At 28.3% G+C, this 13,072-nt stretch overlaps 1 protein-coding gene across 3 annotated transcripts in view; it reads left to right on the top strand.

Annotated features, from left to right (window-relative positions):
* The window catches only part of LOC142321084 (uncharacterized), a 38,682-nt gene extending 26,584 nt beyond the window's left edge, over positions 1-12,098 (top strand). Inside the window, exon 5 of one of the 3 annotated variants that reach the window (XM_075359086.1) lies at positions 12,046-12,098. In XM_075359086.1, the coding sequence (XP_075215201.1) occupies positions 12,046-12,063 (18 nt within the window). In that variant the 3' untranslated portion in view covers positions 12,064-12,098. Of the gene's footprint in view, positions 1-3,955; positions 4,260-10,698; positions 10,806-12,045 lie in introns of those variants that run through there. The other 2 variants (XM_075359084.1, XM_075359080.1) reach the window with 2 other exon arrangements.
* The last annotated feature ends 974 nt before the right edge of the window (positions 12,099-13,072 follow it).

Here is a 13,072-nt window from a genome sequence, read left to right as displayed (position 1 = left end):
AAGCATTTCAACAAGAAATGTAGAAAATAGGGTTTTAAGCTAAATTTTTAAATTACTTATCAACTTTGCTTATCTGCTAATACATTTTAATAAAATGTTTTTCATTGCATTTTGTCTTTATATGATGTTACTGTCACAATTCGAATGAATCATTTTACACTTTTTCATGAAAATCAGCTCAACTATTCTGAAGATAAATTACTATTAAAATTCATACTAGACTATCAGAAACTTTATCACACTTACATAGTCAGGTAAAAACGCACTCTTACAAGTGACTGAGATCTGGATGAGTTACTGGTCCAGCTTCAGATATCTATCTAAAGGCTTAAAGTGAATGAATCTTTGCATGTTCACTCAATAATCTGGTGGTCAGTCTGCCTCTTTATTTCTCTTAATATATGTCATATATGAACAGCATACCTAAAAGAAACTTGGAGAAAGAGATTACCATGTCCTTGATTTAAATTCAGCTAAGTTTTTTAAAAATATTTGAGATCCCTTTATTTGGAGACCCACATACATGACTAGACATTGATATTTTATAACTTTTACGTCAGCCTCCATAACAGGATATCATTTCACATTGTTTTACCCCTGATTTGTAAATTTATTGAATATGTCTTTATGGTTTTAGCATTTTTTTTTAAATGGTTAGAAAAATTACCCTAGTCAACAAAAACAAAAAAAAATCATGTATCTGGAATCATACATGGTGATTTTAACTAATTTTGGAATGCTAAATTTAAAACTGTTATTACAATTTGTATAATATGTCATGTTTTTTTAGATACATACAATTTAGACATAATTTATTTACAAATAAATAGATTATCACTATGAAATCAATATTTGAAAAAAAATATTACTTATGTGATCCATTCAAAATTTTTTTAATCAAAGTTAAATCAAAATTTTTTTAATCAGCTAAATTTTTATTTATTCAAAAACAGATAGATTGAAATACATTAATGTAATTTTAAAATAATAGTTTTTAAAAATCTATATCATTGGAAATGTCTTCCTATTCATTACCGGTAATGACTATATGTTAAACAATGAAGATGTAGAACACAATCCTGACTTACACTTCTATATGTTAGGAGAGGTCTCTTTCCAAGGGTATTTCACCGATTATGGTTTTGTTGGTTTTACTTTTCTGAGGCTTGCCTATCCATCTGCTATTTTTTAAGTTGATCTGTAACCCAACAATGTCAACTCTATTAACAATCTTTTTATAGTTTATAAAGTAAAAGCTCTTTGTTGATATACAAACCCAGTTAGGAAAGCAAACTAGAATTCAGCATTAGTTTCAAAATCTCTTTCTTGCTTGCAATAAATCTATTTACTGATGATAGTCTTTAGCGGTTTCAATACATAAAACAGTACACAAAACTAATTCAATGATCTTCAAATATTTTAGCAATAAGCACTTATGAAACAAATGCAAAATTAATGTAGCCCTTCAAAATATTTATTATTTATACTGCAGTCATACAAATCTGTAAGGGGGGCTTCTGTTGTTCAATTTCTATGCATTTTAAGAAGTCACAGGAATCAGCCTTATTGTCATATATCACCTGTCATGTATTATTAGTAATTATTTCAGGGTCATCATTACTCTCATCCTTCATGGCTTCTTCTTAGTCTTACCTTCAAAATGATGTTAAATGTCATATCATGAATGTAGATTACTAAACTAGTATCTTGAATGTAGATTACTAACCTAGTATTCTGATCAAACATTATATTGCCTTTACTTTTCTGTACCGTTACCTTTTTAGGTTAGGTTAAAAAAAAGGAGCTCAAGCACAAAACAAAATGTGTTCATTTCCTATTAATCTAAGCCTACAAGCTCAGATTTAAAGATGCTGAGTCTTTATTAATAGCTCAGATGGCTTGGAAGAAGAGAAACAAAAAAGATCAAATATCTATTACTGAAGCTGCTTTCTATAAGCCCAGGATAATTCTATTTTATGAAGCTAAGAGATCTATCCTGTAGACTAGCTAATGATTTATCCAGTCTAGAACAAAATATATTTAGGCTAACATTCTTACTTTAGTTAAAATGCAAATACTGAATGGGTTGACCTATTTTTTTTTAGAGCAATTGCTGGAATATTTTTAAAAAGTAAGGCTAATCTCTGAGGGCCTTCTTACTTTCTTTGCTATCTACTTTTCGGGCTTTTTGTCTCCAAAAAACTGTTCCGCATAAAATCTGTGGTTTATCAGATCTATGACAGACTCAAAACATGTTAAATTAAATTTAGTAATAACTAATTCAATACTAAAACTAACTATTAATTTAATTCTAAGTATTTACAATCAAAGATATTTACTTTGAAAGCCTACAAACACTTCTCCGTGGAGTTACTATTTTCCAGATTAGAGGATAGATCAGCCTTCTACTTAGAATACAACCTAGATACTTAATCCAATAAATCCCTGTAATCACAATTAATCTTATACCCTAGATGGTAATTTTATGAATACATTAGTATCAAACTTTCTTCAATGAAGGGCAGTATAAGATATGCAGTCCTAATTCATATTTATATGCATATAAAGCTGTTTATGTTATAAGCAGTTATATTTTATAAACTGACATAATATGACGTATTAGATAGTCTTTTCAAAGTTAATTCAGAGATTGTTCTTTTTGTATGAACTGAAAATGAAATATCTTGCTGTTTTAATGTAATTAAAACAACAAAATTTTATATATACATACCCTGCAATATTCAATATTCCATCATAGCACTGATATGATATACTTTCACCTTATAGTGTTTTACTTACCAATGGAACTTTTATCTTCTTTCCTAACTGATTAGCTTCAGCTTAAAACATCTTAAACTGATTATAAGATCAAGATACTTAGGCTGCTTGTAACATACATTAGGAAAAGGTGTTAGATGACATGTGAAAATCAAAAAGAGGCTTCATCTAGGACTATTAACTTGAAAGAAATCAATTTCTGATTAGTTTTTATAAATTGTATAATGCTGTGCCACAAGATCTTCCCAGTTAATAATCATATTGATATATTCATAGATTGCTATCGTAAGTAGAACTTCAGTTAATAAATAATTCTCTCTCTCTCTCTCTCTCTCTCTCTCTCTCTCCTTAGAGAAGGCAGCAATTAATTTTTTGTTGATTTATAACTAATGAATGATTAAAAAATCCTTGTCAAATAAATTGTATAGTATTAAATAAAATATTTTTTTTTTTTTTTTTAATATTACATCTCATGATGTAATACATTATTTAATGCTGGCTTTACTTAATATATGAAAAACTTTATCTGAAGGTTCTATGCTCCTTCATCTTTGTTCTTATCTTCATTCTCAAGAATGGTGAAGGTAATCCTGCTCATTCCTGGGAAAGTATAGATGTTGATATTCAAGTGATGAGTCATTCATGAGTACGTCAATAAATTAGATCATTAGCAAGAACATTGGCTTGTCCTTTTCTCCATTCAGGTGTTGTAAAAGAATCCCTTTTGTCGCTCATAATTTCAAAATTTTAAATAGATCAAATTTTGATGAGAATAAAAACATTGTATTTATGTATAACTTTTGTTTCAGTTTGGTGTAAAAGTTTATAAGTTTTATTCAAATTAGTTTGAATTTTAATAATTTCTATGTAACATTAGTTACAATATAATCTTATAAAATATATTTTTTGTTGATTTATAACTAATGAATGATTTAAAAATTAGTCCTTGTGACTTATATTTTATGGTATTAAGTTAAATAATTTTATTTTTTAATATCATATTCCATGATTAACATGTTAGCTATGTCTTCATTTTCAATGGAATATATTTGTTTTAAATATGCAGTAATTATTATAATAGTAATATTAGCTGATTTTGGAAATAAAGTAATTTCATTTATTTATTAAGGAAAATATAATGGTAAAAAACAAATACCAATAACCCATTTTGTTTTAGTCTGCACAACTACAAAATTATGAAAAGTTTAATAATGATGAAAAGGATGATGAATCAGATCCTCCATATAAAGCCCCTTGTGGCCGTGACACAGATTGTGCTGCATGCAGCTTATCACAAAGTACTAAAGATATGTATGAAGAATTTGGTCGTGAAAATGTTCGAGATTTATCTAAGATCATCTAATCAAAATAAGTTACTTAAAATTAATTTATACATTCATTATACTGAATCTGAAAATAGTAACATCAAATTTTTAGTTAATAATATAAAATAAATTATTAATAAATTGTTACTGACGAATATTAACATAAATATTTAAGAAAATTACAAAATGATATTATTATTTGTTGACTGTAGTAATATAATCTACTATAATAACAAAAATTATTCTACAATAAAAACAATAATAAAATAATTTAATTAGATTAATTTGTACATTTTTTTTGCCTGACAAAGGAAAGTCCTGTTGTAACACAACCAATTTAGCCAAATATGTTATATGTTGCAATTTTAGCCAAATACGTTTTTAAATTATTATGAAATTTTGTAAGAAGATTCGTAGCTATTATATGTGATAATGTGTGTGTATATATATATATATATATATATATATGGGGCGCATTGGAGAGGAATTTTCCATCAATGTGTGGTCAACACATTTTCTCCCCTCTGTTCCTGATCTGAGTTACTCTTAATACCACTCATCATTTCCAGTATATCTGTGAAAGGACAGAGGTTATATCATATAGAGTTAGCTTATAGAGTTGAACCCACCAGGTTGGTCTAGTGGTAAACGCTTCTTCCCAAATCAGCTGATTTGAAAGTTGAGAGTTCCAGCATTCAAGTCCTAGTAAAGTCAGTTATTTTTACACGGATTTGAACACTAGATTGTGGATACCGATATTCTTTGGTGGTTGGGTTTCAATTAACCACACATCTCAGGAATGGTCGAACTGAGACTGTACAAGACTACACTTCATTTACCCTCATACATATCATCCTCATTCATCTTCTGAAGTATTATCTGAAAGGTAATTACTGGAAGCTAAACAGGAAAAAGAAAGGAAAAGCTTATAGAGTTGAAGTAAACAGACTGAGCATATGAGAGTGTTCAGGCGGCTGATTTACAAGCATCTTCTGTAAATCCTGATGCATATAAAAGAAATATGCGACACCGATGTTAATATTCAGTAACCAAGAGCTATTATATTTTACAAAAATTATACATATATTTTAAATTTAAATAAATTAAGACTTGTTAAATGATTAATAAATGTTTCTTATCTTGTTCGGCACATCTCATAACACATAAGTGTTTTATTCATTACAATTGCTTATTGTTACGTAGTTTCCTCAAGTTTTTTTAAGAGTAAAAAACTCTCAATTGTCAATTGTCCACTAACAGTAAAATTTTACTATTATCTTAAATAAAATTTCTATGATAATGAATAAATAGTAAATTCAATTCAATTATGGTTAAATCTGATTACGAGAAATCAGTATTAAGAGATACAATGAGAGGCTCAAGTTTGTTTTTTATTATATTATCAGATTCCCAATAACTTGATTCAACAGTATCCGTTACATGTTCTCTACAGTTTTTCCATTCCTGCTGGCTTGTTTTATTGATGATGGCTTTTATGCATAAATTTTTAACGTCAGATATTTTAAAAGCAGTATTTTCTGACGCTACATAACTTTTGATTTGTGCCCAAATTAACTCAATTGGGTTGAGTTCATAACGGTAGGGAGGTAATCGAAGCACGGTTTTACCACTGGATGGCTAACTCATCAATTTTATACACATTAAAATTATTTTTAATACGCAAAACCCTTTGCAATAATTGAAACTTAAGTTCATCCTCTTCAAGAACTACTACTTTTGAACTAAGCCACATTCTGTTATCATTCTTTTTCTAAGACTCAGCTGGAATTTTTACTTCCTTGTACGAAGTAAAGGATATTGTGATAGCGAAAAATTTCGGTTTTCAGATTTCAACGGAAATATCCATTCTGACCATCCCTGAATCCATTTTGACTAGTTTTGTCGTGACGTCTGTACGTAGATATGTATCTCGTAAAACTCAAAAACGATTAGCCGTAGGATGTTGAAATTTTGGATTTAGGACGTTGTTCACCATCTAGTTGTGCACCTCCCGTTTTGATTGCAATCGACTGAACCAAAAGTCCAAAATCCAAAAAAATTTGGATTTTGTACTTTTTCTTAACTGTAGTAATAATCCCTCATTGAAAGCTTTTCAACGATATATCGTAGGTAGTACTTATTTTCACTGGTTCCAGTGTTATAGCCAAATCAAATTTTAATTAATGAAATATTTGGATGTTACAAAGGGAATGCACATCGGCTCGAATCTGACTTCATCTCTTTTTTTCAATTTAAATATATTGATTTATTAATAATAATAATAATTAATAATAAATACTTCCAGAAGAGGTAACACATCGCTAAACCATTTCTCAAAAGACGTGCCATTCATCTCGTTAGATAGTCTCCTGCACATTTAGATTCAAAAATCCAGAGACCACCATTGACAAACCCGGTATCACTACCGATATGCATAATTATGAGACACCCACTTTTACCCGAAGGAGCCTTAGTACCGCAAGTCACACAGAAACGCCTCTTTTGACGAATTCACAGCTTTATTTTCTAAACGGAATTTTTTGTGTGGTCTTCGTTGACCCCAAGTTTCATTCATATATTATATTCTAAGCCCTTCTGGCCTCATTTTATTTATTTCAGTAAGGTAATGTCTTCGCCATATAATCATGTCATCCTTTCAATTAAAAATCTTTCCCGACCCGGTTTTTCGTATTTAAAATTCATACTTTTAACAACTTATAAAAAGTTGTTCTTCGAAAATCTGATCGATCGTTTTCAACATTTACAACTCGTAACACTTTGTCTATTGTAGGCAGTTGGTTTCAAAAATAAAATTCGTATGCTTTTTTACGAATCGCGTTTTTATCGAAATCGTCAATTTTTTTTCACTTGACCTCCAAGGTTTTGTTTCTTAGGAGACCGTAATTCATTAGTAGACTGAATGTCAAATGCATAACTCAAGTTGTACAGACAGAAATCTACGAATAAACTACACTCACGTTACAGTAACTAAAAAAAATTGCATTAACCAGTACATTAAACTTTAAATAACATAAGAGTAAATAAATAAGTAACAGAAACGCAAAAATTGAACACGAGAACAAAAGAGACACATAAAAATATCAAGGGGTTTTAATAGAACTGAAAGACAAATATTATAAATTTATAAAAGTTGATACGTGACTAATTAATTATACAGTTATTAATATGAGTAATGGTTATTGTGTGAACATATATATGACCGCGATGTGAATCGGCACCGATCAAGGGACGTGACTCGCAGAAACATGACAAAATCACTGACACAACGCTAATGTTTGTTTATTCTTCATTATACAAGCCAACTGATTCCGTATAAACAAACTATTTTCTGTTTACTTTTACTTCTATAACTTATCTATAAGACTGTTTACGTACTATGAATGTGTCTTTACCGTACAGTGTTGTGCCCTCATCAGTTTAGTATTAAATGTGTACCTTCACTAGTACTCAATGAAGTTAATTTTTCTTTTTTTCTCATACGTGATTTTTTATTATTATTTATAAAAAACTACAAAAAATAAAAACAAAATAACGTTGGGATGTAGCAGTAGAATCTCCTTGACAGTTACTATTCAATGATGACCTGGTCCCTGAAAATGTTGGAACGTGTTGAAAATTATTTCTGTACTGATTAAACCTTTTGCAATCAACTACAACTAATGATTCTTTTTTTTTTGCTTATTTGAATCTTTATCTTATTAAATCAATTTTGTTATAGAAAACTCAATATTTTTACTTCAGTACAATAATTCAGTAATATATAATCTTCATATAATTATTAGTTTTAGATCCATTAAAACTAGCTAATGTATTTTTTATATTGTTAAATTACATTATTTAACAGCAAAAGTGCTCACATTGCAAAAAAAAATTCTTATGGAGACCTAAAAAAGTTGAAGAAACAATGTCTTAAAAAAACAAACAATACAGAAATAAATAAAACATTCAAATACTTCTTCTCATATTCAGAGGTGTTGTACAGGATAGATAAAACAGGAATAAGATGTTTTGGGGATTTAAGAAAATCAGTTAAGAAAGAATAAGGAAAAGATGGCTAGATAAAGTTAAGGAGGGAACATTATTAATAAAGGTGTGAGAGAAGAAAGAGTTATAAAGTACTAGAGGGATGAAAGAAGATGTCAGTTACAATTGCCGGTCTCCAGAGTGATGGCGGAGTGGTAATGTTTTGACCTTTAATCCAGAGGTCATGGGTTTGAATCCCGGTCAAGCATGGCATTTTTCACATGCTAAAAAATTCCATTTCCATATCCCACACGCAAGCTTCAAACTTATGTGGTGATATCATCAACCAAAGAAAAAAAAAATTCACTGCCCTATCTGTTGTATTAGAATAAGGGAAAGAAAATTATGGTTTTACATACAGTATCCATTTGATTCTATTGATTATTTCATTATTAATGGATAAGTGGACCACCAAATACAGTATAATGTGAAGAACTAGCCAACTGAGAGACATATTATATTTAATTTATATATTTATAATTATTTTTTTTCATACACTTTATTACATTAATTTTCTCAGAATTAAATTTTCTATAAGTTTTTATAATAAAATTTATGAATTTATTTGTTATTTAACAAAATCATTGTACTTCAAACCTAAAAAAATGCATTTTTCATGATCAAATTTTTTTGTTTTACTCTGGATATCATGAAAATTGAAATCAGTTTTGTTACCTATCATAAATCATTTCTGGAACCTGTTTTATTCCATTTTTCAGTTCAAAAAACATAAGGAACCCTTATATAACCCTTAGTTTAACCTTTAATAATGTCATAAAAATTTCAGTATGATCTCATTTCACCGGGAGAACTGAAATCTAGGCAAAGTTTTTCAATAGCCGTAACACAATAACAAAATGTTTTCAGACATATGTTTATATACAGACATATGTTAACTTTTTTCCTTATTTCAATGTCTGGAATCAGTTCCCAAATTATTTTCCATTTCTCCTGAATCACTCTGTTTATCTGGGGACTTATGTAAAACATACAAATCATCACTCAAAAAATTGCACAGTTAATATGATTTCTATTAGTAATAAAGGAAGGCTGATTGAAGGAGAGATACACTGAGGTAGAGCAAGGTATAACTTGGTAGATCTAGCATATAGAAAAAAAAAATTAAGTGATGAAGCCAGATTGTATTAGTATTTGACATTCAGATATAAATCTTTGTTGTAGAGAAAAAAAAAGCTAGAGATAATTTATATACATGGAAGATTTTAAAAAGTAGGGCAGGACATAAGATAGAAAGAACATAAGGCATAGAAGAGAAAAATTATGTACTGATAAAGCACCAGTGCAAGAAAAAGAGACTGATGATGATTTCAGAAGTCCTCAGTACTATGATTTGAATTTGATACAGCTCTGATTCAGAAATGGGCAAGAAAGGATTAGCTTGTACTCATTGCTTTTTAACTTGAGTGTGTAATAACTATTCAAAGAGAGAAAATGAAGATGTTAATGTTTGGTGATGATACTGTTCTTTTGACAGAAACTAAAAATGAGTACGAGAGATTCTGACTGGCATGGATTTATGGCTATGAGAAAACTTCACTTTGAATATAAAAAATATTAAAACAAACATATTGAAATGCAACAGAAATGAGGATAATAAGGAATTAAATATTAACAGGAACACAGTATACTATTAGTAGGACATTTTTTTAATTTAGGTACTATTACAAAGGATGGATGAAATAAGAAAGACTTTAAAAGCAGACTGGCACAAGTAAGGAGAGTCTCATGTAGAATGAAATTGACTAGTCATAAGATAACAATTTAAAAATAAGAAAGATATTCATAGTGTTTGTATGGAGCGTGGAACTACATTAATATGGAATATGAACATGAACACAATAAGCGAGACAGAAAAAATAGAATCTTTTGAAATGTGGTGTAGTCTTCAAATGATGCAGATAATATTTTACATCAGTCTTCCCATTTTTCAGGTAAACAATTTGAGATCTTGCCATCAGTTATATTTTTAAAGTTAATGATTCTTCAATAATGTACTCGGCCACAATTTTGCTACAAGAACTAATTAATGACTCATCCTGCCATAGTGATAACAGATATACTCATTACAAGAACAAGGAAACAGCTGTCTATTGGCCCTGAATCAAGAAGTTGTATAGATATATGGAGACTTTGAATATCAAACAAATAAAAAAAAAAAATTGTGCATAATAGTATGTTTAAAAAGTGGGACAATAAAATTTGAAATGAAGAGGTTTTAGGATGAGAGAAATTTGAGACAGAATCTTGTAAAGAGATGAACAAAGGTGATGCAAGAGACGATACAAGAAAAAATCAACTGTCTAATAACTCCAAAAATTGTATAACTTTTATGGTAAAATTTAGAGGAAGATGTGTAACATCTAGACACAATGTACTGTCATTGTTTATATTAATATATTTATCGAAGTACACTCTCGAGATATTTTTCTTAATGTTCTTATTCCATAATTAAGAAAAAAAATTAACTGATTATAATTATTTTTTTATAAATTATGCTTATAATCTATTTTTATTAATTTTGTTTTACTAGATCAAAATGAAACGTAACAGATATCTTGTTGAGTATGAACCTTAAACCGGTCAAGAAAGTATTGATTGAACCATTTAATTTGCTTTTAAATAAATCTGAGAACAAATTATACCATAGTAGTTAAAGGAATAAAGGTTTTTTTATTTGATAATGCATTTTGTTTTTATTTAACTTTCACCTGGAAATATTTTAATTTAAGTAGGATAATTACATTTTACTGATGAGTATCTTATAACAATATTCGTAGTTTGTAAATTCATTAGCATGATTACTAGGTAATTATATTAATTATTTTTTATTTATTATATTAAGTGGATTAAGTCATGACTAATAAAAATGATTGTCATCTGTCAATAAGAAGATGCAGGAAAAATAGTTGAAACTGGTTTATTGTATAGGTATTTGTCAGCATTCTACTATTGACTTCTCAATAAATTGGCTAATGAGGTTATAAAACAAAAATTCCAATCAATTAAGACCATTGGTCTGTTATTTGATTTCTCAGTTTTAAAAGTCTTAATGTTACCAAAATTTTTTCTCAAATTGTGTGAAATTTATTTAGCCTGTAGTAATGAGTTAGGCAAGGTAGACAACACGTACTGAGTTAAATAGGTCTAGCAATTTCCAGGATGACCTTGAAACTTTATTGGATTATTATTTCTTCATTGTTCCAGAAGAATAAATGCACCTTTTCTGTAATTAATTCTATCTTACATCAATTTTATCATCTACTTGATATATACATTTGTTAGTTTTGCTTCTAAAAGTAATCAGTATTGAGTTATTTGTGTAAATAAATCTGATTTTGTTGTTTTTGAAGTTTACAATGTTGTCATTTTATTCTGCACTGATTCTATTTATTATATATTTCTATCACTATGCTCATTGATTTTATATAAATATGGAGAATAATTGATTCTTGTTTTTTTTTCGTTTAATACTTCAAACTACATCTCTGATCAGGGTTTCCCTATAGCACAACACAAATTTTAGAAAATTTCTTTTTTATCTGCAAAGCAGCACAACTTACATTTCTGATGTGATTTATATAATTAAGTTCTTAAGTGAACAAAATATTATTATTAAGCCTAATTATAAACCGTTTGTCTTTTTTAATTTGACTTTTTCTTCCATAAAGCTAAGCTAAGTCATATACAAGATATTATCTTGTACAGTTAGATCTAGTACAAATAAAAAAATCAAAAGTAATTTGAAACGTAAATTTTTAATCTTTTACTGAGTTAATACTTAGATAATAAAATTACTGAAAAAAAAAGAAATTAATTTTTTTCCTCTTGTACAAAAAACAATTATTTTATTAAGAAATAATGCTTTTATTTTTTACAGGAAGTAAGCTTCTCTTGAAAGGAAATTAAATACTTGTTCAGGTAATCTTTAGCAAATAATGTTGACAAAAATTATTCATGAAATAAATTTGACAAAGAAAATTTGTTTTTGTGTAGTTTTTTCACTTCTTTGTAGTTTAATTATTTTGTTAACATAAAATATTTTGATAAATTAATATTATTTTTATATATCTTCTTGCTTTTAATTTCAGACATTTCAAATTACAACAGATTTTTATATTTCTGAATAAAATTTATTTACTTTATTAATTACATGAAATGAAATTTAATTTAATGAAAATTTTTATAAAATGTTTCAATTTTAACAATCAGAGAAAGGAGAAGTTATGATTTGGAAGAACTTGAAGTCATTTATATTACATTTCTTACTATTTTCACTAAACAGGAAAACCTGGTCACTTTGGGGACAGAAGGCTTTTGATGATCCTTTTAGATTAGCAATTGGTTAATTATTTTATGTACATCTTTTATTAATAAACCGCCATAAAAAATCTATTTGTTTAATCTTCATCATTTGTCTAAAATTTTGCTTTTGCAATTTGCTTTTTCTCTCAAGAGAAAATTATCAGATAATGGTAAAGGAACATTAAATGTTACTCATAACAAAAGTATTAATCACCATGTACTTGTGTAACTAACTGATCTGGAATATGGAAGATGAATGTAATTTATTTTTCATGGCATATGCAATACTTAATGGATACATAATGCATACTTAATACATAATGCAATACTTCATGGCATAAGAATTAAAGGCTCATTATAAGAAATAATGGATCATTAAATCCATTTTTTTGAACAGAAATAATATACGCCATTTTAGATCATGACTAAAATAGTTTTTTTCCTTCAAGTGTTCAATGTGAGCAACTTTTGTCACTCTGCATATATCCAATCGACAGGAGAGTTTGTCCATGCTTAAAAAAAGTATGTCTGAACTACGAGTGATGGAAGCAACAGCTGCTTCAATCCTGTCAAAGGCTCAAAGGCTCAAAGGATTTGAGCCA

This window comes from Lycorma delicatula, chromosome 3 (genome assembly GCF_047948215.1).
Source record: "Lycorma delicatula isolate Av1 chromosome 3, ASM4794821v1, whole genome shotgun sequence".
Classification (NCBI taxonomy): domain Eukaryota; kingdom Metazoa; phylum Arthropoda; class Insecta; order Hemiptera; family Fulgoridae; genus Lycorma; species Lycorma delicatula.
Note: the sequence above shows the minus strand (reverse complement) of the source record. Positions and strands in the feature narration are given on the sequence as shown.